The sequence below is a fragment of the Gobius niger genome (genome assembly GCF_951799975.1).
Source record: "Gobius niger genome assembly, chromosome: 5".
Lineage (NCBI taxonomy): Eukaryota > Metazoa > Chordata > Actinopteri > Gobiiformes > Gobiidae > Gobius > Gobius niger.
The window spans coordinates 25,110,714-25,133,640 of NC_136856.1; the positions used below are offsets into that span (position 1 = coordinate 25,110,714).

General features: G+C 43.4%; 1 protein-coding gene across 1 annotated transcript in view; it reads left to right on the forward strand.

Annotated features, from left to right (window-relative positions):
- The first annotated feature begins 1,647 nt into the window (after positions 1-1,647).
- The window catches only part of ankrd50 (ankyrin repeat domain 50), a 63,390-nt gene continuing 42,110 nt past the window's right edge, over positions 1,648-22,927 (forward strand). Inside the window, exons 1-2 of the mRNA XM_079556449.1 lie at positions 1,648-2,088; positions 3,909-4,955. Coding sequence (XP_079412575.1) covers positions 4,444-4,955 — 512 coding nt within the window. The 5' untranslated portion in view covers positions 1,648-2,088; positions 3,909-4,443. The remainder of the gene's footprint in view (positions 2,089-3,908; positions 4,956-22,927) is intronic.

Genomic DNA, 22,927 nt, shown 5'->3' on the forward strand with positions numbered 1-22,927 from the left:
AGACGTATATCGATCTTGTACTTTATTCCTATCAGCAGCTCACTTTTTTACTTCACCTCAGTGGCACTCTTTTTGGTCTTCCTCCTCCAAACCCATGCTGGAGTATCCCCATGTGGGCGCAATGCATTATGGGAGGTTTTTTCCCCCCGTCAGAACATCTATGATTACAACACTGTTGAGGTGGATTTGAAACTCTTTCCCCGGTAAGTCTACGGGGAGTGATAAATAAGTTATAAGAAAAGCAGCTTCTGCAGGTTTAGATCAAAACCTATACGAGCCTCCTGGGCAGCACGCCGTCCTGGAGGAAATCAGAAAGTTGAAAATATAACTTACTGTAGTGTTGTTGTTGTTGCTGCTGCTACTGCTGAAAAGCTCATGTGGTAAGGCAACGTGTGGTCAGAATGATCACTGTCAATTTCAAAATTGTAAAAAAATATATAAAGCAGTAATAGCAAAGGGGTATCCTAAAACAGCTGACTTTAGAACATTATATTCTCTTCAATATAAGGTTGGTTACCTGTATATTTTTGCTATTTACATGTAAATGTTCCAGGCACGTCATAGTGGGACAAGGCCTCGTGGAAGGCCCAGGACACGCTGGTGGGACTATGTCTCCGAGCTGGCCTGGTGTGGCCTCGGGTTCCCTCCGAGAACAGCTGGTGTGCGTGGATCGGTAAGTTTGGGCATCTCTGCTGAGACTGCTGCCCCCGTGACGCAGCCCCGGATAAAGCGGAAGAAAATGGATGGATGGATGGATGCGTACATTTCAGGTTGCCTAATTATTAATTACAAACCAAGCTGACCAGTTAGGCGATTTTGCTTTTGACAAAATAACATTATTTTTCCATTCTACAAAGACATAAAGCCTCTGCCTCATTTCCCTGAGCCGAAGAAAAAGCCAATCAAATCTGCATGGAAGGCTGTTCTGATGTGTGGAATTTTGAGAGAAAAACTGTCTTCTTTATTGGATTGGAGTCCAAACTTGCAGAAGACGTTATTTGCCGTGCAATTGACTCTGGGCATAAGTTCAAATCGTAACAACACCGCCCAAGAAGTGACTTCCTGTTTTGATAAATAAAATAAAAGCACACAGCTCGTCTCATTGATCAGTTCAGCAGGTACTTGCAACATTACAAGATAATAATTAATACACATATTTTAAGTGTTATGTCTGTTATTAGTTAGGCAGAAAGAAAGTTGAACTAATGAACTGCTAATGAATAAGATGGTGCTTTTATTTTGGTGTGCTGGGATCAAAACAGGAAGTCACTTCTTGAGCGGCTAATTTACCATTAACATGGTTGACACGGCAACAGTTTAAAATTGTTTACCTTCTTATATGTCACTTCCTGTCGGTGTCCAATAAGGAAGTGAAGCTATAAACATCACAAAAATGGCCAAACTAAAGAAATCTGGGTACAATCTTTAGCAAAATCCTAAATATAATGGTGTCATATGTCCTACTTTAAAGCGGTGATTAAGAGGTTAAACATTAATGAGCCTAATACAACGAACACCACTCCAAACTAACAACAACCCTGGCTGCACATCTTTGGTCCTCGACTCGCGCCTCTCGATCCCTATAACCTTCAATCAGCTCGTCAACAAGGGCACACGCGTCTGGTCTCGCCTCCTACGAACAAAACCTATCGATCCACACAAGCAGCTGCACCGAAACTCCATCTCCCATAAGGCCTTTCGCCGCCCGCTGCTCTGCTCTGCGCTCTCGCTCCCTCGCTCGCTCGCTCGCTCCGAATGCAGCGAGAGAAATGTATGCTTGCATTCGGGGAGGCGGAGAGAGTCACCACCACCACCACCACCACCACCAGTCGGCTCGCTCTGGCTGTGCAGGAGGAGCCGCCGACACCAACTGAAAACAGCGACTCAAAAGAAAGGCAACGAAGCCGCTCCAATGAAGTAACGCAGGAATCTCTCGCTCGCCGGCTTCATCTGTCGAATTTTTGCATCGGATTTCTTTCCCATTTCGGACTAGTCATGATATAAACGGGGGGCTGTTGAATACGCGGACTACACACAAGCTTTGCCCTAAAAAAAAAAAAAACGCACCAGGAGGAATCGGCAAAAGAGGTGAGAGCGAGAGGGAAAGGAGGCGTTTGGAACTGCGCGGAAAACGCGTAAAAGCGTTGAAGTTAGTTGGAGTCTAACCGCTGCGATAACCCCGGCGGCTTTTGTTTGCATTATTTTGGAGGAGTGAATGCGCGGAGTGGTGGCTGCTGCTGCTGCTGCTTCCATTCTGACTTGTCTGTCTGTGTGTGTGTGTTTTTTTTTGGTAAAACCCCCCATAGGTGTAAACTGTATCCTCTTGTTGAGAAGGGTGTGAGGCGTACAAAAGACTTGGGCCACTCAGTCACTGTCTTTTCAGTTCGCTATCGCCCCCTTTTCCCTATTTTTTTTTTTTAACCCCCTTTAACGTCGGCCTTGATGCATTTTTTGGAGATTTCCTGCATGGGTTTGTGTGAGGTTGCAGACCAGGGGGACAGAGGAGCGAACGAGCGCGTTGACGGAGGAGGAGAAGGGACACACAAAGGTGGAAATGTAGTATAACAACCCCGTGGAGAAACCTTGTTTTTTTTGGCAGCTCATGCAGAAAAGAAAGGGAAAAAAAACTAGCCAGGAAGACTGTCTGTTGCTGTGCAGTGTGTGGGTTTCCCCGGCTCGCAGAGGTTACCGATATATTTGCATGCGTCCCGGCGATTGGAGCGATCGGCAGAGCAGCCTAGTAAGCGGTTATTACAAGAGTCGTTAAGTCAAAACGCGATTGATTTTTAATGATTATCTTTTCCTTCGTCTATTCAATCAATTCTGGCACAGTGGAGCCGCTGCGTTTCGCTAATCTCCCCTTGTCATAACTACTTTCAGTAATAATTAAAAACAAAAGTGTGTTAAACCATTCTGTGCGGAGTGAGCAACTAGTCCCACACGTGAAAGCGCAAGAAGAGGGACCTCCCGAGTTTTCTCTTTTATTTGAACATTTTTCTCCCCCCTTTTTTTCCCCTTGTGAAGCTAACACAGTCTTGGAGGATGTGTAGTGTTATGGATTGTAAGTCACATACTGTAGGAAGGAAGGGGCATCAAGGCTAGAGAGACCGGACAGACCCATTCCAAGGATATAGCCAATGTCGATGCAGATCTGGAAACATGCATAGCTGTGTGTGTTATACTTGATTATGCAGCTTATATGTTTGGATGGTCAGCAAAATGTGGCATTTTGATTTAGAATGGGGCAAATTAAGGCTGCACAAATTAGGTTGCGAACATTGATGCAATATCGGTGCAATAACTGTCATGTGTGGTGTTGGCTATTTTCCAATGTGACAAAAATGACATACAGGAAATTGCACAATGTCATCATGACTTCAGATACTTTCGAATTTAAGCACAACCAATTGAATCAAACTTTGACTCCAACTTTAAAGGGCCTGTACCTATTTTTGTTGTTGTTTACAAACAATGAAAGGCACTTAACATTTACGAAATCCGTTTTAAATTGTTAGTTGTGGTCCAAACTTTTGTAACGTAATTTCAAACATCCCAAATCTTCACAGAGGTGATCATAAGCTTGTGTCAGTGTTACAGTAATGTAAACAACAACTCACAAATGTCTGCTTTTACAACAAACTGAATGACAATTGTCAAATTTCATGCCAAGACTTTGTACAGGGCCTCCCTGTGCAGTTGCAGCAGCAGCAGGTTGTAGTAGTTCCAGCCTGATCATGATTTTTCATTTTGTATGTTGTCGTTACAAACTATGGCATCATCTTTGTAAGTGCACGCACGGACTCCTGCTCAACACATCCGTGATATTTGGTTATACAGTGGGTAGCAGTGATTTACCAGTCAACTTGTATATCTTTTTGCCTAATTACTTTTCACTTCTCTCTCTCCAGTTTCCAGGGAGAGGAGCCAGCCAGACCGGAGGATGCTTCTGGAGTGACTGACTGCGCACTGGCAGCCGGCACCGCTAATGTAATGGAAACCCAGCGCCGTCGTCCCGGTACCATCTGAAATGCATCAGCGGAAATATCTGCGCATCTCCCCATGGCTAATTGCATCAGGCGCTGGTTACTGTCTGCCAGTGGATGTGCTAGGTAGCCGGGTGCCTTGCTACATGCCTCGCTACAATGCCCCGCGCCGCGCCAAACCTGCTCTCCCCTGACGACAAGGCGTGCTCAGTTCTGTGGAAAAAGTTGGTGGAAAACCTCCTGCTTGATTTTGAATTTTGACCCAGTTATTCAGCAGCCTGCCATCTCTTCCACCGCTTAACACTTGGCGCATTCATCCGCGGGCTGAAACCTAAACACAAGGATGCCCTGCTGTCGTCTCATAGTGGATGCGCACGTTTATAGCGGGCCTTTGAAAATGAAATAGGGCAAAAATGCTCGCAGCCCTACGAAGAGGACTATAGCGGCAGTTCGTCAAAAGATGGCTCAGACCAGTTTGCTGCAGGGGAAACGCTTTTACTGCCGGGAGTGGGTCTTCCACAAGATCCAGCACTGCCTCCAGGAGAAGAGCAACAACTTGAGTGGATTGACTCCCAATAAGCAACCCCCGCCAGCTCCCAGCGGGGGCCCATCCAACCCCACCAGCGCCCTGACTCCAGCCTCCAACCAAAACAGCAAAGCGCCCGCTTCGTGGGGAGTGTTGCTGGTGGGCGGGCCGGGCAGCGGGAAGACAGCGTTGTGCACCGAGCTGCTCTGGCCGGCATCCAGTCAGGGCACCCACCGTGGGCTGCACCAGCAGGGCCTGGTGTTCCACTTCTGCCGGGCGGATGACTCGGACACCCTGTGCGTGGGGGGGTTCGTCAGGGGGCTGGTGGCGCAGATCTGCCGCAGCGGGCTCCTGCCGGGATACGAGGAGAAGGTGCGCGATCCGGCTGTGCAGAGCGCGCTGCAGCCCGGCGAGTGTGAGAGGAACCCCACGGAGGCGTTTAAGAGGTACCCACACTCACATACGCGCTCAAAGGCGACTACGGCACGTGCTGGGAAAAAGTGATTCACGATGATGACGATGATTAATTCACGACAGGTTAAATTTTTTAATTGCTGCGCCGTTGTTTTCACCATCCTCTTATTTTTTTTGATTGGATAGCTCGAGGCAAGTTGTCACAGAACCTTTCCTGGATGGATTCATAAAGAACTTCTTGTCAATGCAATGAAAACATACATACTGGTATTCCTCCAACAGCAAATTATTCACTTTTCTGAGCTTCGACTTATCGTTCAATAAATCACAGATGAACGATATATTTTTGGGCTCGATATTTATCGTCTATACATTTATTAGCATTTGCCCCCCTATTTTTTCCTTGTTAAACGTTCATTTCTAACAGACGCAAACTGAGTTACATTATATTGCATTGTGTGGATTAGGATGTGATCATGCACTTTTAGAACAAAGGTTTACTGTCATTTATATGCCTGAGAGTTGACAGTATCTAGTATCGATAGAGTGAATAATATCGCTTATCGCGATACTTTCCTGCCTCAATATATCGAACTTCAAATTTGTTATCATGACTGGCCTACAAGTAAGTAGAACTAGTCAACATGCACTGGCCCAACCAAATAAACAAACAAATACATAAAATATGTGAATAGGCTACCTTTGGTCTGATTCTCCATTAGCATTTGCAGTATTCTGTTACATAAGCAGACATAACTACTGCTTGTTTTAAAACAAAATCAGCACTTATCACCTAATCGGGCTCCCTTCATTATCCCAAAGAGAAGCTGCACTGACTTGACAGCAGCTGGAGTAACTGCTTTGAATGTATATTGTAATTGCAGTGATAAGGGGGGAAAAAAGTCTGCGTCTTATGTCATTTTCACTGTTGCTTCATGTTGTCAAGCGGGGCAGACCGAACAACCAACAGAGCAATATTCAAAATACCAGCATCTTCTCGCTAATCAAGGCTGCTTAAGGCATGCCATAAAAAAAAAAAAAATGCAATCCCAGCCTTTTATTAAGTCACGCTGCCGTTTTGTGACTCTATTAATTGAGAACAGGCTCAATCTGCTTCCCAGATGTAACCACATTCACCAGAATTAGGAGCTATTTATGCAAAGTGGTCAGTGGAAACGCCTCATAATAGCTAGGCTTTGCTAATTTTTTCATCTTGGGGTAAAGGTCGTGTTTGCTGGTGTTGCCATGGTAAAAAAAAATATATTTCATAATTGTCTTCCCGTGCTTTTGTGAAATTAGAGAAACCAAGAGGAAAAACTTGCCCTGTGTAATTTGATTCAATTAGTGCCTGTTGGATGAAATCGTTGTCTGTTGCAAGATGTTATGAGACTCAAAGCTATTGACCCCATTCATTTCTAATTAAAGTGATTGATGCTCTCCGCACATGCTTCACCCTGATGCAGTCACTGATAAGGAACATTAGGCAGACATTTATAGCTGTGGCTTTGTTTATTGTGGAATTATTTTCAAGTAGGAAAAGGTGCAGTGGTTCAAGAGTGTGGCATGAGCACTGGCATGAGCAGCTCTTGTAGGCGTCTGCCTGTAGGTGTAGGAAATCTAGGAACACCCTTTGCCTTGAAATGTAAAAAGCACATCGGCCCCTCCCCCTCACCTCCTGACCCTGACTCACCCCTCCCCCCTGATTTTTCTTTTTTTTCTTTTTTTTTACTGCTCGCTGACAGCATGGCCCCGCCTCCTCAGCCCCTGCGCTTATTTGATGTCACGTTGCTTCTGTTGGTTTTGCCCCCCCCCAACCCCCCTACCCCACCCCGGTTGCAGCTTGCTGGGTGGGACTGTCCCGGCTTGGCTCCCGATTCAAGAAAAAGCGTGGTTATTTTTAAGTGGCAGCTGAGCTCAGGTGGCCACAGACTTGAGAGGAAGAGGTCTTTGAACCGCGGGTGACTCACACACTCCGCACAGTGCGGCTGGATACACTGTTTACATGAGCTACGGCCCGGTCACTGCACTTCTGGCCGTGGCAGGTCTAAAGGGATTTGATGAGTCGACTGCAGAATCCGGTTCGCCTTTATTAATGTTGCAATTTTCTTTTTGGACACTCATAGATGTATTGCAGGGCATGGTTCATTCACACCATACTCGGTGGTGGTTTGCTGCACTGCAATAATCAGGGATCAGATTTGAACTGCCAACCTTCCCAATATACCCGACCCACTCCACCCTCTGAGCCACTGTCACCTCCCAGTAGGATATTTTGTTGTTTGCACACGTCAAATTATATTGCAGTTGTTGTTGTTGTAACACTGTTATGTGGTATACTTATTATAACACTGACCAGTCTTGACCCCAATTAAAAAGTCACATTGTTAAAGTGCATATGACAGCTTTTAATGCTTTTGAAAATATGACTTATTTAGATGGATAACATCTGTTGTAAGTAGTCGTCATTTTATTTCAGGGTAGCAGCAATTTTAATGAAGAAATTATGTTATTTTAATTTCGTTAATGACAGAAAGTGACACAGATAGAGGTAAAGCCCCATAGCAGTTTGACTCACTCATTTCCCATTGATATAACATGGTTGGCACGGCAACAGTTGGTGTGCCACTATCTATGTCACTTCCTGTCAATGTCCAATAAGAAAGTGAAACTATAAACATCACAAAAATGGTCAAACACATTTTTTTTTTTTAAGCAAAATCTTAAATATAATTGTTTTAACTAGATTTTAGCAAATTGTGTGTCTAATGTGTCATATGCACTTAAGGAATTGCCTTTATTACAGTAATTGTGAGGAGAGTGCAATACTTATACAGTTCACTTTACATCTACTGGTCATGAAACTTCATGTCATGGAAATATACATTGCATAACATTTTAAAAAAAGGTGACTAGTTATTCAGACATTGCTGGGGATGTGGCTAGAATAGGCTGCAGAGGGTATGCAGATGATGTCACGCCCTGGTAACAGAAGACAATAGACGGTCAGTTTGGAGCGTTGAGGGCTCTGTTTAGAATGAAAACGATGTAAGTGCGTAACCTCTATACATCTCTAGTTTCAGCACATTCTCCAAATGGATTAATGGAGATGCTCTTTGCTGTAGGACATGCCTTGACACTGCGGTTGATTTATAGGTGACTCGTGGACTTGGGAGTCACATGTTAATGCGGGGAATTGTGGTGGTAGCTCGGATCCACAGCAGCCTGGACTGCCGACGCGAGACTGCAGACAGAAGAATGCTAATCAGGTGTTATTTTAGTACAGCAGAGAAGAATCCCATTTTATTTACGCTGCGCTTGAATTGACTTCTTGGAGCACTATAGCTACATGACAGTGTATTGTCAATTTGATTTGGTTAATTCATTTTGTTTAGGTAAAAATAAAGCAGTATACTGTAAATATTGTGACAATAACGTGCATTTCCCACAGCTCTCAACTCAACTCTTCGATTTTGACTCAATAATGCCAAAAGGGGTGTCAAGGTGAAGATTTTCAGGTAGTGAGTTCCATAATTGAAGTAAAGTAAGGCTTCACCATATTTAGTCCGTACTCTGGGAGCCACATGCAGACCAGAGCCAGCAGATCTCAAGGGCTGTCCTGCACAAGACCCAATGTTATGCCATTTGCAGATTCTAATAACAAAACAATGGTAACCTTTTGCCAATTACGAATTGCGTACATTCAATTTGGGATTGCGATAATCTTTGCAGTACATTCTGTGTTTGTCAGTATCAAATAATGCAGGGTTATAATAACAGGCTCATACCTAAAGTGCATATGACAGGGTTTAATGCTTTTGATAATGTGACTTATTTAGATGGATAACATCTGTTGTAAGTCATAATTATTTATAATTTTATTCCAGTGAAGCTGCAAATTTAATGAAGAAAAAAAAGAAATGTTTTAAGCTACTGACAGGAAGTGACATAGATAGAGTTTCATAGCAGTTTGACTCAATCATTTCCAGTGTTGGGCAAGTTACTTTAAAATTGTAATACGTTCTGTATTAGTAGTTTCAGCTTTAAAAATGTAATATGTTTGTTGTTACTGTTTCAAAAATGTAACTCAAAAATGTAACTTTTTGGCAAAATATAAACTGAAAATCGTGATTTTTAGATTTGCTTTTGCCACTCTCACTCTCTTGTGTTTTGTTGTAACAACATTAGCTTCACACAACTGCAGGTCTTATACACCAATTTCCAACGTGATTTGGTGCTACAATACAAACATCAATACTGAAAAAAAGTAATACATTTTGTAGCTTTTGTAATACGCTACCCCAACGCTGCTCATGGATATAACACGGTTGGCACGGCAACAGTTTAAAATGGTTTGCCTCTATCTATATCACTTCCTGTCAGTGTCCAATAAGGAGGTGAAACTATAAACACAAAAATGGTCAAACTAAAGAAAGCTGGGTATTTTTTTTTTAGCTAAATCTTAAATATAATTGTGTTAATTATGTTTTAGCAAAAATTTTGTCTCATGTGTCATATGCACTTTAGGTATAAAGACAGTATATGCACGACAGTCTTTCAAATACAGACAAAAGAGTTCCAATACTTTTGATGACACTAATTGAATGCCCAGTCATCTTTCCGTAAATACATTTCTGATCTTTTGTTCACTGTGCTCATATTGGCTCGAGTTCAGCTTTTCTTTCTCTTTTACCTTGAAGCGAACGTCGTGTTTAAAAGCACTGTCTGACCTTCCTGACTTTGCTGCAGTAAATATGTCCAAGGCTCTTCTAGGTACAGTCGACTCTCCAGCAGTGCCGTGCCGGAGCCTGTAACCCGACCGAGACTTACTGTTATTGTAGGCGCTCGCATGAAAATCTCCATTCGCGCACATGGGTTAGCGGCACGGCCTGTCTGCACTGTATAGGTCAGGAATGCAAGAGCTCCGCACTCGCTCACGTTTCCCCCTGCGCCGTCTGGCCATCTGCTGACGATCATTGCGCCATATCCAAACATAGAAGTGGGGAGGAGGGGGGGGAAAGTAGGTCAAACGTTCAGCTAGGTAAATCATCGTTTAAATGCTCGCTAGAGTCAACGTGGTTTGTTGCTAAAAAAGAACCCCCCCCCCAAAAAAAGAGGACTAGTTCCCAAGGAAGTGAGTGTTCCGTCTTGTCATCTGCACGTAATCTCAAGGTCTCCAGAGACGGCCCGCGGTTTGACCCTCGCAGATAAAAGGCAGGTTATCGAGAAAAAAAAAAAAAAAAAGGACCGTAAGCAGAAAGTGGAGCCAGGAGAAGAGGAGTTTTCTCTCGCTGCAGCTCTGCTATGCGCTGGACGCGGTGTAAGGGACCTTTGGCACGCTCGCAGCATTTGCAAAAAGGAGAAAAAAAAGGCTTTTGGTTTTGGAAGTAAACATTCTCGTACAACTGAGCGCATCTGTAAACGAATGTAATAATTAAGTCTAAAAGAGAAGCAGCGGTGCTAGTGCGTTTGCCAAAACTTGGCCTTGGCTCTCTGCTCCATATTTCCAACTGAAGGTTTGACCTGGAAGTATCAAAGCAGTGAGCAGACTAAAAGCAGAGGACGACCTGCACATTTCTCACTTGAGATACGAAACAGTGCGGGCTGAGTGCTTCCTCGCTGTCTTTTTTTTCTTTTTTCAATTGCAAAAGCATGCGCACAGTCTTTCATAGAACGCCGTACACAGTGTAGATCAAAGCTTGTAATTTGTCTCACTAATTTGAAGAAAAAACAACAACATTTGACTAACTTGGGAACCGTGCATTCATCCATTTTTTGCACAGGTGAATAACGCTAAATACTATTGACCAAATCAAGCCATTTCTGCATGACCGTCACCTAACGCCACAATTCTCCGCCGAATCTCATGAAATACTCCCTCGCACATTCTCTTGTCACCACATCCAGGGTTTTGTTTGCCAGCACTCCTGTCTCATTGCCTTATCGCCATCTCAGGTGTAAAAGCTTCTGAAAAGAAGGTCGTACTGGAATCTTAACGGCTCCCCTGCTGTTCAAGATGCTATCGGATTCCACAAAGCACACATTGTTTGGCAGCAACGTGCAAAGAAAAAAAGGAAAAAAACAGGGCAAAATAAAGAAAGGCAGTAAAAGTTTATGATTACTCCAACATAACAACCCCTAATTTGCATCGGGGATAACGATTTCGCAGAGGGGTGCAGAATTCAGCCGAACACCGTATGGCAAACCCAGGGCTGCTGCTGGTTTGCATAAAGTTTAAAGCTCTTGTTTAGGCGCTTTCGAGAGGATTATGAAGGCCTATACGAACACACCCGCAAGCCGCGATTTTCAATGTAAGCTACTTAGCAAATGAAACATACCTTTCCGGTTAATCCCTGTCAAAAAACCAACAGTCTTTTCTGATAGCACGATCATTCTGACCTCACAGTTAAGAGGTTCTTTGTGTACCTTTCCCATAGAAGTTATCAAGTGTTTTAAGTGCTGCTTTCTGCAATGTTTGCTCTGTTGGAAAGTTGTCGCAAGCAAGGCCCGTCTGTGAAGCAATAGGGTTAGAACAATATTACATATATTAGCAATTTCATTTCAAAGCTGCACTCACCAGCCACAGCAATATACTGTGCATATTCACCACATAAAGTTATTCAATGTATCACTTGGAAACAGCACATGTAGACAGTCATAGGAGAATATGCATACGGATTGGGAGAAATAACCAAATCAGAGTGTCTTTGTGCAAGCTCAAGTAGGGCCGTCACGATAAATACTACATCGAATTATTGTTCAATAATAGATAAACTATATATTTTTGGGCTCGATATTTATCGTTTGTACATTTAGTAGCAGTCCCTCCTATGTTTTCTTTGTAAAACTTTGATTTTTAACTGAAGCAAATTGAGTTGCATCATATTTCGTGTTTATTGGAGCTTGTGTGGTATTTTAGGGTACGATGATGCACTTTTAGAACAGAGGTTTACTGTCATTTTTATGCCTGAGAGTTGACAGTATCTTGTATAATATTGTTTATCGCGATACTTTCCTGCCTCAATATCGAACTTCAATTTTGTTATCGTGACAGGCCTAAGCTCAAGTTCCATCGTTGAAAAAGTTGTTAGTGTCTAGAGAAGTGGATCATCCTCAACTCGAAAATAATATGGTAGTGGTTGGCCAAAACTTTAAGTAGCCGTTCCTCTGCGGCTATCAAAAGTGGTATTTATAGAAAAAAAAACTGAACATGAAAATCCTTGTAAACTATACGACTGCCGTACGAGGTACTCACTTTTCAGAAACAATGCAAGGAGCCGATGAGATTCAAGGTAAGCAGCGAAGGGAAACCAGTTTGAGGAAGTCATGTTTTGAAATAGTTCATTTATTTTCTTAAGAAACAACCATTATTAGCATGAAAATGTGAGCAAACTTATCACGATATTTGTGCGCAAAACATGTACAACTTGTCTGTATACTTTCACAAAGCGTTGATCTTTGGTGCGCATAAATGTACACACTCATACCCATTAGGGCTGAACGATATGGACAAAACTTCATATCGCGATATTTATGCCAGATATATCGATACAATATAACTGCGGGTTCTGTGAAAACCAAGCATTTTTCAGAAAAATAAAAACATCATAATACAAAAGAGTGCAGTCTTGAATGTTCATATCTCGATATCGATACAATCACAATATACTGTATCTTTCAGCCCTTATACCCCTGTATGTGTGCGTGCTGGTGCTGGCTCAGACTGAAGCCTTTGATACTGAAAGCGGTACCAACCTTGTGCTTTAATGAACTAATCTCTGGACAGAACAGAAGTCTGACCAACTCTTGCACTGGCCCTTAAGGGTTTAGGTCCAAAGCATGGGTCACAGTGCCCTTCAGAGACGATGCTGTCTTTAAGCCCGCTTCCTCCTAACACATGGACCCCGGAGACTGACCCCCCTGACACACAACATGGACCGAACCGCTGCCTCAACCTACACAGAACCCAAGCTTACGAGTCACAACCAACTAACCACTTTAAATGATTTCCAGACGACCATCTTTTATCTTACTTCACCATAGAGCGGGTAAGGTCAGAACACTCGGACGGAGACGAAATCATATCCTCAATGACTGGGCATTTGAAGTAATTTCATCTCATTAGGCTGCTCCACGCTTCTTGTAGAACAATTAGTATCGACTTCTCAGATTAGTCCAATAAATGCACTGACTTGTCAAAAGTAACGGCATTGACAGAAGCAGCAGCAGTCGATAGCTGCTTCTCGCCGAGTGCTGCATTGAGCTCTTAATGCTGTCTATGCACTTTTGTGTCCTTCAAAATATAATAGTTTTATGTTACCCTTTCAACCCAAGTACCTTTTCTCGGTAGACATAATAGACATGCTCTTTGTGCTTCGAGTTTTCAAATTGCTAAAGTTTCACCTGGATTGCAGGCGTATTGAATTGAAAAGCAGATATTGACTGCAAAATGCCAGTCAGAAATAATTTGAAGCGATTGGCATGGCTCCAAATTGCAAAACAATCCTTTGTTACTCATATATGGTCATACATTTTGAGCAGAAAAAGCTGCTAAAGTTGTAGCAAAGTTTGGTAGTTTCCTCTTCGACTACTGAAACGATCTTATTCGTTCTAAATGTCACTAAATTATTGCTGATAGAACACACTCGTATTATAGGAATTCGCACAACAAAAGCCTTCTTTTTAATATTTAAAACATTTCCATCCAGAAATAGAAAACATGAACTTTTGTGAGTAAGACTGCCTGGCGATTAATTGTATACTTCCCATCTGCTGCTATATCTTCCTAAGGTCGTTCGACTTAAAATTACTCTGGCTAATCCTCCAAAGTTTCTAAAGAAGCAGTGCGGAGATTAAAGTTTTCTTGTCTTCTTCGAGTGCATCTGTAATCTGATTCATTAGTCAAACAGATGCCTGCCAGCAAAGGTCACGGACTGCAGGTCTTCACATAAAAGCCAGTTTCAACTTTCAGCTCGCCTTTCTTCTCCTTGTAGCCCCCCCACCCCCCAGTTCAAGTCTCTGCTGCTTTTTCACACAATAAACTTGATACTTGTCTGTCTGGTCAATGCCACGAGAAGGTTATCTCCTGGATTGTCGACCTGTAGACCAGGGCATACAGTGTGTTGATTCTGTTGTTTAGACGTCTACAAATATGTTCTGGAATGCATGTGATTCTTCTTTTAGATTTAGCGGTTTATATTTCAGTCTTTCACAGTTGTTCTCTTCATTTTTAAAGTGCATAATACAACAATACATCGGTTCTGAGCCGTTCTGCACTCAGATGTGTTTTGTCAGGCTGTGCTGAAGCTGCAAACCACGCCGTAAATCGCTCAATATATTAGTCCAACACCTGCCAGCAAAAGGAGCCCCAGTCTAAGTCTTTCCCCAACTCATTGTGTATTTCAGACATAATTTAAAGTTATACAACCACCAATGCTTAGGCACCCAAAATAATGTCTATTTCGATGCTCTATATGCATGACATGTCCACTTTAAGACTTACTAAATCAGGATCAAAACAAGGCAAAAACGTTGCACTGTGACAATGGGGCAATACAATGTGCAGGCCCATAGTTAGTGACCGCCTTTGCTCTGCCCGACTCCGTCAGATGGGAGATCGTTTGGGAACACCAGGAAGCCACAGGTTTAATATGAGCATTGTGTACCAAGTTGCAAACTGAATTAAACCTATCAAAAAGACATTTGACCATAATTGTTCAGCCATAGCTCTTTGACATTTTTTCTCTTAAGTTTTGACTATCCACATATTTGTTGACCCCCCGCCGCTCTACTTTGTGCCTCCAGGACAATGCTTTAAATAGATTGGAATTAACCCAGGCGTGTGGGTCAAGCGAAAACTCCGTGGCCTTTTTTTTGCTGACAGGGCTGAAGCCACCTTTTAACCCAGGTGCTGAGGCTGTGACCTCTACGGAGTATAAGGCCAGGAAAAAATGCAGCCGGACAGGTTTTCGATTTCTTTTTCAAAGGGCACAGCCTTCAGACGTGATGAATAGCCCGAGATTAAACTTGTGAACGCGACTTGAAGTTGCTCGGCAGTGTGTAATTCTGTCAGTGGAGGAAATTGATGCTCAGATGTTTTTACTTTCTCTTTTTTTTCCTTGAAGACCAATGGGGGATTCTGATTTTCTGTGGGCAATATCAAAGAAAGTCGATATTGAATTTTGTGAAAAGTCGCCAATGATAGAGTCTGGTGGCACTGTGGATTGCGCTGGGGCGTCCGATGGGCTGTAATCAGATGTTTTCTCTGTACTTTTTATGACACTTGTAGATGTGGCGACGAGCGAATAAAACCAAAAAGCAAATAAGAAAAACTAAAAGACACAGACGATTTGTTTCACTGTTGTTTTGTTTCTATAATGATGATTTTGACAATAATAGGTAACTTGCACTTTTTGTCATTACAAAGCAAGAACATGGCAATCAGGCCAATTAGAGACTTTGTGATAAACAAAGCTTTCCAATTTATCTTTTTTTTTTTTTTTTACAAGAAAAGTGTTTTATTCTGTGTTGACTTTGCGCCTCTTGCACACTGGGGCTGTCTTTTCCTTTAAAATCAAGGCGCTCCTTTCTTTCTTTTCATGTGATGCACAGCTCTGGACAAAACTACCCCCCCGGATTATTATTTTATTTTTTGTATGGCGACTTACAAAAAAAAGCCTCCCGGTGTGATGCATCAGGTCTGGAGGAGAAGCTGGAGAGCAGCCGTGGCAGCCGTAATGGGGGCCCGCAAAGATGATTCAGCATTCTGTGACCAGCTTTTGTCTCCACACGCCACGGGGCTGTGGTGTGTGTGTGTGTGTGTATGCGCATGTTTACGGAAAGCGCATTGTGGATGTGCCTACGTGCTTGTGTGGGCTTACAGTACATAAGCCATTCATAATAATTACATCCCACTTAAAACAGTTAAAGCAGTTGGTGGAGGGCTCCGCGGGCAGGAGTTGTGTAATAGTGGGGGTGTTCATTCATACAAAGGATGCAAACTGTAGCTGTTGTTTCGGCTAAATGCGAAGTCCGGGCGGTACGCTTTACAGGTCAGTTCAGATCACATGCATCGTATTTTTAAATGCGAACGAAAATGGCTGCAGATTTAGTGCGTTTTCAGAAGCTAAACCAACTGGCCTAGCCTTCATCAAGCGACGTGTACAACTTTTAATGAATTGAAGGTGAACACAAAGAACTGGAAGGGCCTATTTTTTATGTTATGAATAGCAGAAAGTCAGAATAGGATACTGCTGCTAATCCGTGTACCTTTCGATCATTAGTTATTCCGTTTCAAAATAAAATCAGAAAAACAACATTTCCATTTGTTTTTGTTTTTTTCCCTTTCTAAACTTGAATTAAAAAAAAGAAATCTTGTATACGTCAATGTCAATGTGTTTGCTTTGGTTCTAGTTGTTTTAAATTCCCCCCAAAATTATGACGTTACTATTATTTCGTTTTATTATTGTTTGCGACACCGGAAGTGAGGAGAGACCTCAGCTCTGAGCCGCTCCTACACTTGTTTGGAAAGTTTTATGCATATACTTTTCAAAAATTGGGCAACACATGCAGAGATCAGAGATGATTTATATTATTAACTATGCATTACATTATACATTATTACCACGGAGGGAATGGTTGCTCAGAAATATCCGTGAGGAGATTCTGCTTGGAAAACAACCTTAAAAAGCTGGGCAGACACTGCGTCTCTGTCATGCAGTGTACGGGGGCTACGAGCCACGAATAGCTGCTCACGACAAACGTACGAGTGAAAATCGCACGGTCGCACGGTTTTCAAACATGTTTAATATTTTTTGCGAGTCGTGCGGTCCTGGCCCTGTGGCAGCGACACTGCAGCCGGCGGAAAGCAGCCCGAACACGGGGAAATGCAGCTGCAGGCGCCAGGAGGAGAGGACACACGCGTTATCAGTCCCGTCGCCAGACGTCAGTCTTAGGGGGGCATATGAAATCCACGGGGGGCACATTTACTATTAAATACATATTTTTCATATGGTATTCACGTAGCCCTGGCGCACACTGATCATTACATTAAACATAATCAACAGCAAATATGACCAGACCAACTACAGCTGCAACATGAGTCCTCGTGGCGGAAACGTCAGTACAGTTGCCGCAATGAGCTGGGCCTTGCGTCTGTGCAGAATACTGCGCCGATGCAACGAAAACACGTTTCTGAGTGTGGAAAACGACCGGACTCTGGGGCTGTAGAACGAGCGCCTGCACCCCCACCCCCCCACCCCCCTCACCACCGTTTTTGGACCATGAATATGGCTCGGTCAGTGCTGTGGCCGCGTCCACTCTTCAGTCTCTCTCAGCCTTCACTAAAGCTCCAGCGTCTGAGTGTAAAACGCACACTTGGAACGCGGGGTCTTTTCGGTAGTAAAATACACACGAGCACCTGCCTCTCACGAGCCGGGACGGGGAAATGAGCATAAAGAGGCCGACATCGTGGACTCTCAGCTCGGAGGATGATCGTTAATACGCCTCTATCATATCAGCTATGTTTTACTTTGTGCCCAGACAACACGGGAGCCGTGCGCAATTGCGCACGAGCGCAGCTTAGAGGGAACCGTGCCAGAGAAAGAGAGAGAGGGGTGAAATGCCGACGGTCTCCTCTCTCGGTGTCGGGGGAGGAAATAGTTACTTGTTGTGGAGTTTGGGCTGGTCTCTACTCGGGCAGAAAGCGCAAAAGTAACACTGCGCAAATGAGTGATGTAGCCTATCTTTGCCCAATTTGTAGTGGCTTCTCGTGGTTATACGGCGTATACCTGCGTATCACGTAGACTACACCACATCTGTGTCTGGGGGGCACAAGCATCTTGGGGGACGGGCACGGCCCCCTATGGCCCGCCCATAGCGACGGGTATGCGCGTTATTATAGATTTTTGTATTCCTCTTCCTCACTTTAGTTGTGCATGATTAGCCTACTTTGCAAAACAAAAGTCACTGCTGAAGTGGGGGGGACGGAGACAGAGAGAGAGAGCTCTCGAACGCCCCCGGCACCAGCTCTCCCGGGCCATGGGAGAGAAAAAGGCGCGTGGAGTCCGTGAGTGAGGCGGCTACACGAGCCCCGACACTCACATCTTCCACCTGTTCGCTCAGCTCCGCTCTCGGCCGCCTCCGAAGCGACATCACCGCCCACTGCCTCCTCCTCCGCCCCGGTCACCTCGGCTGCTGCTGCTGCAGCTCCAGGAGGAGCTCAAAGTGAGCAGCAAGGAGTTTGAGAAATAAAAGTCCTAATGACATAATAAACAACGGTTACAGAGGAGATCGCGTTGAAGCTCGACCTCTTTTGCTTAAGTTTGTTTTTGTTTCCCTCTTGCGCGAGGGAGAGAGAGGCAGAGAAAAAGTTACTCATCATTTCCAGTAGCAAATCAAACCGAAGCAGTAGTGAACAAAATAACGGAAGTTGTTTTAGCAGTGTTTGTTTCCACTGCATAGCAAAGAAATGGGTCAATATTTTATTTTGAATTTTTTGCCTTTCCAATTTAATTTAGAAAATGGAAATACAATAAAACAACCACATAATTAGTTTTTCTGATTTTATTTTGAAACGGAATAACTAATGATCGAAAGGTACACGGATTGCTGCTGCATGGATTTCTCAGTTCATTATTGTGTGGACTGAAAGTTAGATAAAGAGAACAAAAAGAGCTGCACAATATGTAGTTTTGCGATATTAGGTGACACAATATCCATATATCACAAGAAGTCACAAAACAAATTGCAAACTCTCTTCTGTTTAACTGATATTGTCTCCTGACACAGCCCCTCAAAAAAAGCACATTTTTTGTCTTTATACTGTAATGGCCTTGTCTTTTGTTTGTATTGTTTTGACACAATTTCCTAAAGAACAGAAAACGCCAAAAGTGCCATTGATTTGTTAGCGTGAAAATGAAAGCTTGTATTCCCTGTTTTATTGCGCGTCGGGCCTACTGCTTATACACACAAGTTTACACACAGGACATAATGTGCAGGTCTATATTCAAAGTAGTAAAAGCTGCAGCTGACTTCAAATTACGCACTAAAGCATTTTGTTGAAAAGCTAATTATAGTGCTCGAAAGCTTTGTCTCCCACATCGGCCGCCATTGAAAACCGAGCTCCGTCACCTGTCCTTTCGGAATCCAGGTGAGCATGCGAGAGCTGAGATTTATTGCCGCCGTTGACAGACAGCGCTGTTTCTATGCTAACAGAGGAGGACATAGAGCTCTAGAGGCAGCATTGGCAGGCCGTACGTGCTCAGGAGGGAGGGTGTCCAAAAGGATGAAATTTCAGATTCCTTTGGATAGCAAGCCAGGAATGCACACCTCGTTTCTGGCAGCTATTGGGGGAGGGGGGGAGGGTTTAGAGGGTTTATCTCAAGTATGTGTGCACATTAAAAAACAAGGTGCCAGCAAGGCTAAAGCCCTTTAAAATAGTTAAGAGATTTTGGCCAACTTGTTGTGGAAATGTTTTATCAGGTGTAAATATTTGAGGTTACGTTACACTTGTACAACATAAGCATTCAGTTATGAATAGCATGTACTTCCTCCAATACTGCGACCCAAGCCTAATGCTCGCTACGCACTCCCTGACAGGACGCTCAGACATGCCAGGAAGACACAGTTTATATTTATATGCAGCCAAGTGAAGCAGCTTTAAGCAGAGGCAGGACTTATCACGAGTTGCCAGTCAGGGGGCATGACGACGGCAGAGCGACAGAATCAAACATGGCGCTGCATGTGTGGCTTCGGAGATGGGTGGGGGGGCGATTTTTCCACAAAACAAAAAACTTTACCATCAGTTTAATTGAATAAACATGGAAAATGAGACCAATGTGTCCAGTTCTTAAAGACTACTCACATTGATGTAGATTTGATTGCCTCCCAGAACTTCAGAAGGATTAGCATTAGCCGCAAGAGCTAGCAGTAACATAGCATCAAGCTAGAGGATGCTATCTTGACAAAATGATTGCAACTTCTTTGTTGATGTTTGGGCAAGGCAGAAAAAAATCTCAGTTGTTACATGAAATAGTCACCATAGCACAATACTCTACAGCTAAGCTAGCCCTGAACTAGCCCCACACTAGCCCTAGCAGCATGCGCAGAGGGTTTGAAAAGCTACAAAGACAAAGTGAGATGTTCTGGTTGGCTTGTTGACCCTCTACCTCACATGTGTCAAGGTCAAGATGATTTAATTTGGCCCTTTGAGGAGCATGAATTCCTCAGCATGCCAAAAAAAAGTTCCTGTGCGGATTTTTAATGAAATAACCAGTTTGCTCGCTCCAGCCACTAGGGGGCAGCTTAAATTTACAAAAGGAAAGAATTCCACACGTGTCCAGCAGAGGACACTGACACAATAAGAGATCAGGATATAAATGACATATTATAGCCATGTGGTAAATGGTCAGTCTGCCCCCGGGGCGGCTGTGACTACAATAGTAACTTACTGCCGTCGAGTGCAGTTGTTTCGGCTAAATGCGAAGTCATGAATGAATAATGACTTTGTGTAGCACATTGAGAAACATGGGACACAGGCTGATAAAGAGCAAGAAGTGTAAAATGTTATGTATGATTGTAAAGGATGGTGGCCTTTACAATATATGCGGCCCGTGACCCGCTGTGGGGGCTGAATTTCGGCCCTCGACCCAAACGAGTTCAACACCCCTGTTCTACCTATACGTCACTTGCCGGTTGTGCCGGGACCCACTTCTTGCTGATCAAAAGAAAGTGGGTCCGGCTGGTCAGGCTATAAGTTATGTACCCATTAGTTAGAGCACTCATGTAGGCTACTGTGTCATATTTGTTAGGCCATGCCCAAGACCAGCAAAATTAGCAAACTTACTTTAGTAAATTCATCTCAAATATGTAACCGCACACAGACAACACCACCATTGTTTATTGCTAGTCCCATGATGCTCTGTTTTGCAACCAGCAGCCTCACAAGACTTGCCAAAAAATATTAGCTCGCCATCAGTGAAGCACCGTCCAAATTTGGAACAAGGTCATGCAATACAGCCTCTCGCTAAACTTCTAACTTTTCCTGAGCCAGCAGAGTTCAGTGGGGACAGTGTTTTGCTGGTCTGCTGGGGGGCATCGTCTACCCAGGTCCCTGAGCAGAATTGATCGAGCACATCCATTAGCCCAAGATCAAATTCTCCCACTGTCCGGCGTCTTTAAAGAATGGCCCGAATAAGCACTTTTCGGGCCCCGCTCAAATGTAATTGCACCAGCTTTATTGTACTGATGTCATATGATGTAATGCAGAACCGCCTCCTCTGACAGCGGTGATTGAGGCGGGGACACAAGAGAACCACGACGGAGCGGCAGTTGGAAGGCTTTGAGCAATTATTTAAGGAGGGCTATGGCAGTAAACATTTTTATAGCGCTGTGAAACATGTATGTAAATCCCCTCATATAGTGTCCAAGATTGCAGTAGGTTGCATAAGATGTTGTGATGCCAGTTGGTGTTCAATGTGATGGAGTCTGGAGCCGTTTGATCGAAAGATTGTCTATTTCAGGGATTAGTTTTCTAGTTGCATGACATCAGTCTGTGAAATTAAAGGCAATAACTGCAAAAAGTCACAACATCTAGTTATAAAATGAGCAGCTATTCTGCAAAATTCAAGGTGTTTCTCAGTGAAGTCTACACATTTGAAAGTGTTTTATGTGTAAGCTCTGAAGTCTTTTCCACTTGTGAAAAAGGAAGAACATGGGCTGAAGATGCCTCTTAGATTAGATGAGAGACAAAACATCTCAGATTCTAAACAACAACTCAATCCAAATACTATATTAAAAGCGATGCCGTAGTTAAAATGCAGGGCTCCATACATATGATATCACATCCATTCATCTCAAAACGGTGCAGAAAATACACTCCGGAAGAGACAGTCACACTTTGGCATTGAGAAACTTCTGACATTTCCTGCTCAATTTCCAACTCAATTTTCTCTTGCCAAAGCTTTGTAAGATATAAAACCTATAAAGCTGCTGATAAATGGCACAGTTAATGAAGAAATATCACAGTCCGTACCAAATGTACTCTGTGAACTTAATTATATTTTTCTAAACGCTGTCCAATTCTCCTCTCAACCATTCTGAATGGATGGTGATGGCACATAATGGCTGCATTTGTGTTTTTGACTTTAACTAATTTATTGCTGCAAGGTTGAAGTGCTTATCGCTTAAATGAAAGCCTCTCAGTACAAACGAATATGAATGCATCTGCCCGCCGCTTCGCTTAACCCCTCTGTCCTGCCCTATCTACTCCTCATTGCACTCTTGGTTTGTTAAATTCCCGGACATCAAGCTTTATGCGCAAATGGCCATTTCAAGTCCTTCAATTTGGAGTTTTATGCTAAGCCGGGGAGCGATGATAACAGATTTAGCAAGAATGGAAGCATATGGGTATGAGAGGGATTTTGTTTTGAAGTGTTGACTGAATTTGCAATGCCTTTGTCCTCCTCTGTGTGCACATCAGCAGTGGGGAGAGCAGGGTAAGAAAGGCTGGCGCTGTATGGGGGGGTATGAGTCAGCTGTTGTCGGAGTGGCTTTAAGAGCTCCTGACTATGCAGATGCTGAGCAGGCTTTCTATTGGGTCGACAGGGCAAAGTGAAAAGGTGGGGATTATTTACAATGGAAAGAACTCAGAGTTTCTACGGATAATGAGAGAAAGTCAATGGATCTGCAACATTAGGGCTGCACAAGTAATAGCAATCAAATCAAAATCGCATTTTGAATGAATGCAAACACTAAATCACAAAGACCACAGTTATTTAGGCAGTAAATGACCCTTACCCTGGCAAGAGCCAGATGTATATTATAGTGCCAATAACATTAGCACTGATGTCAATCTGGGATCACTCCATAATTCAGAGAGAAGACGCACTTTTGGAACAGCTGATCGGATCAAGAACACCGCAAGTGCGTTAGTTTAGTTTTGAAAAATGTTGTGTGGGCTTGTGTTATGAGCAGCAGCATACCTCATGTTTTTTGGTTGTTTTTTGAA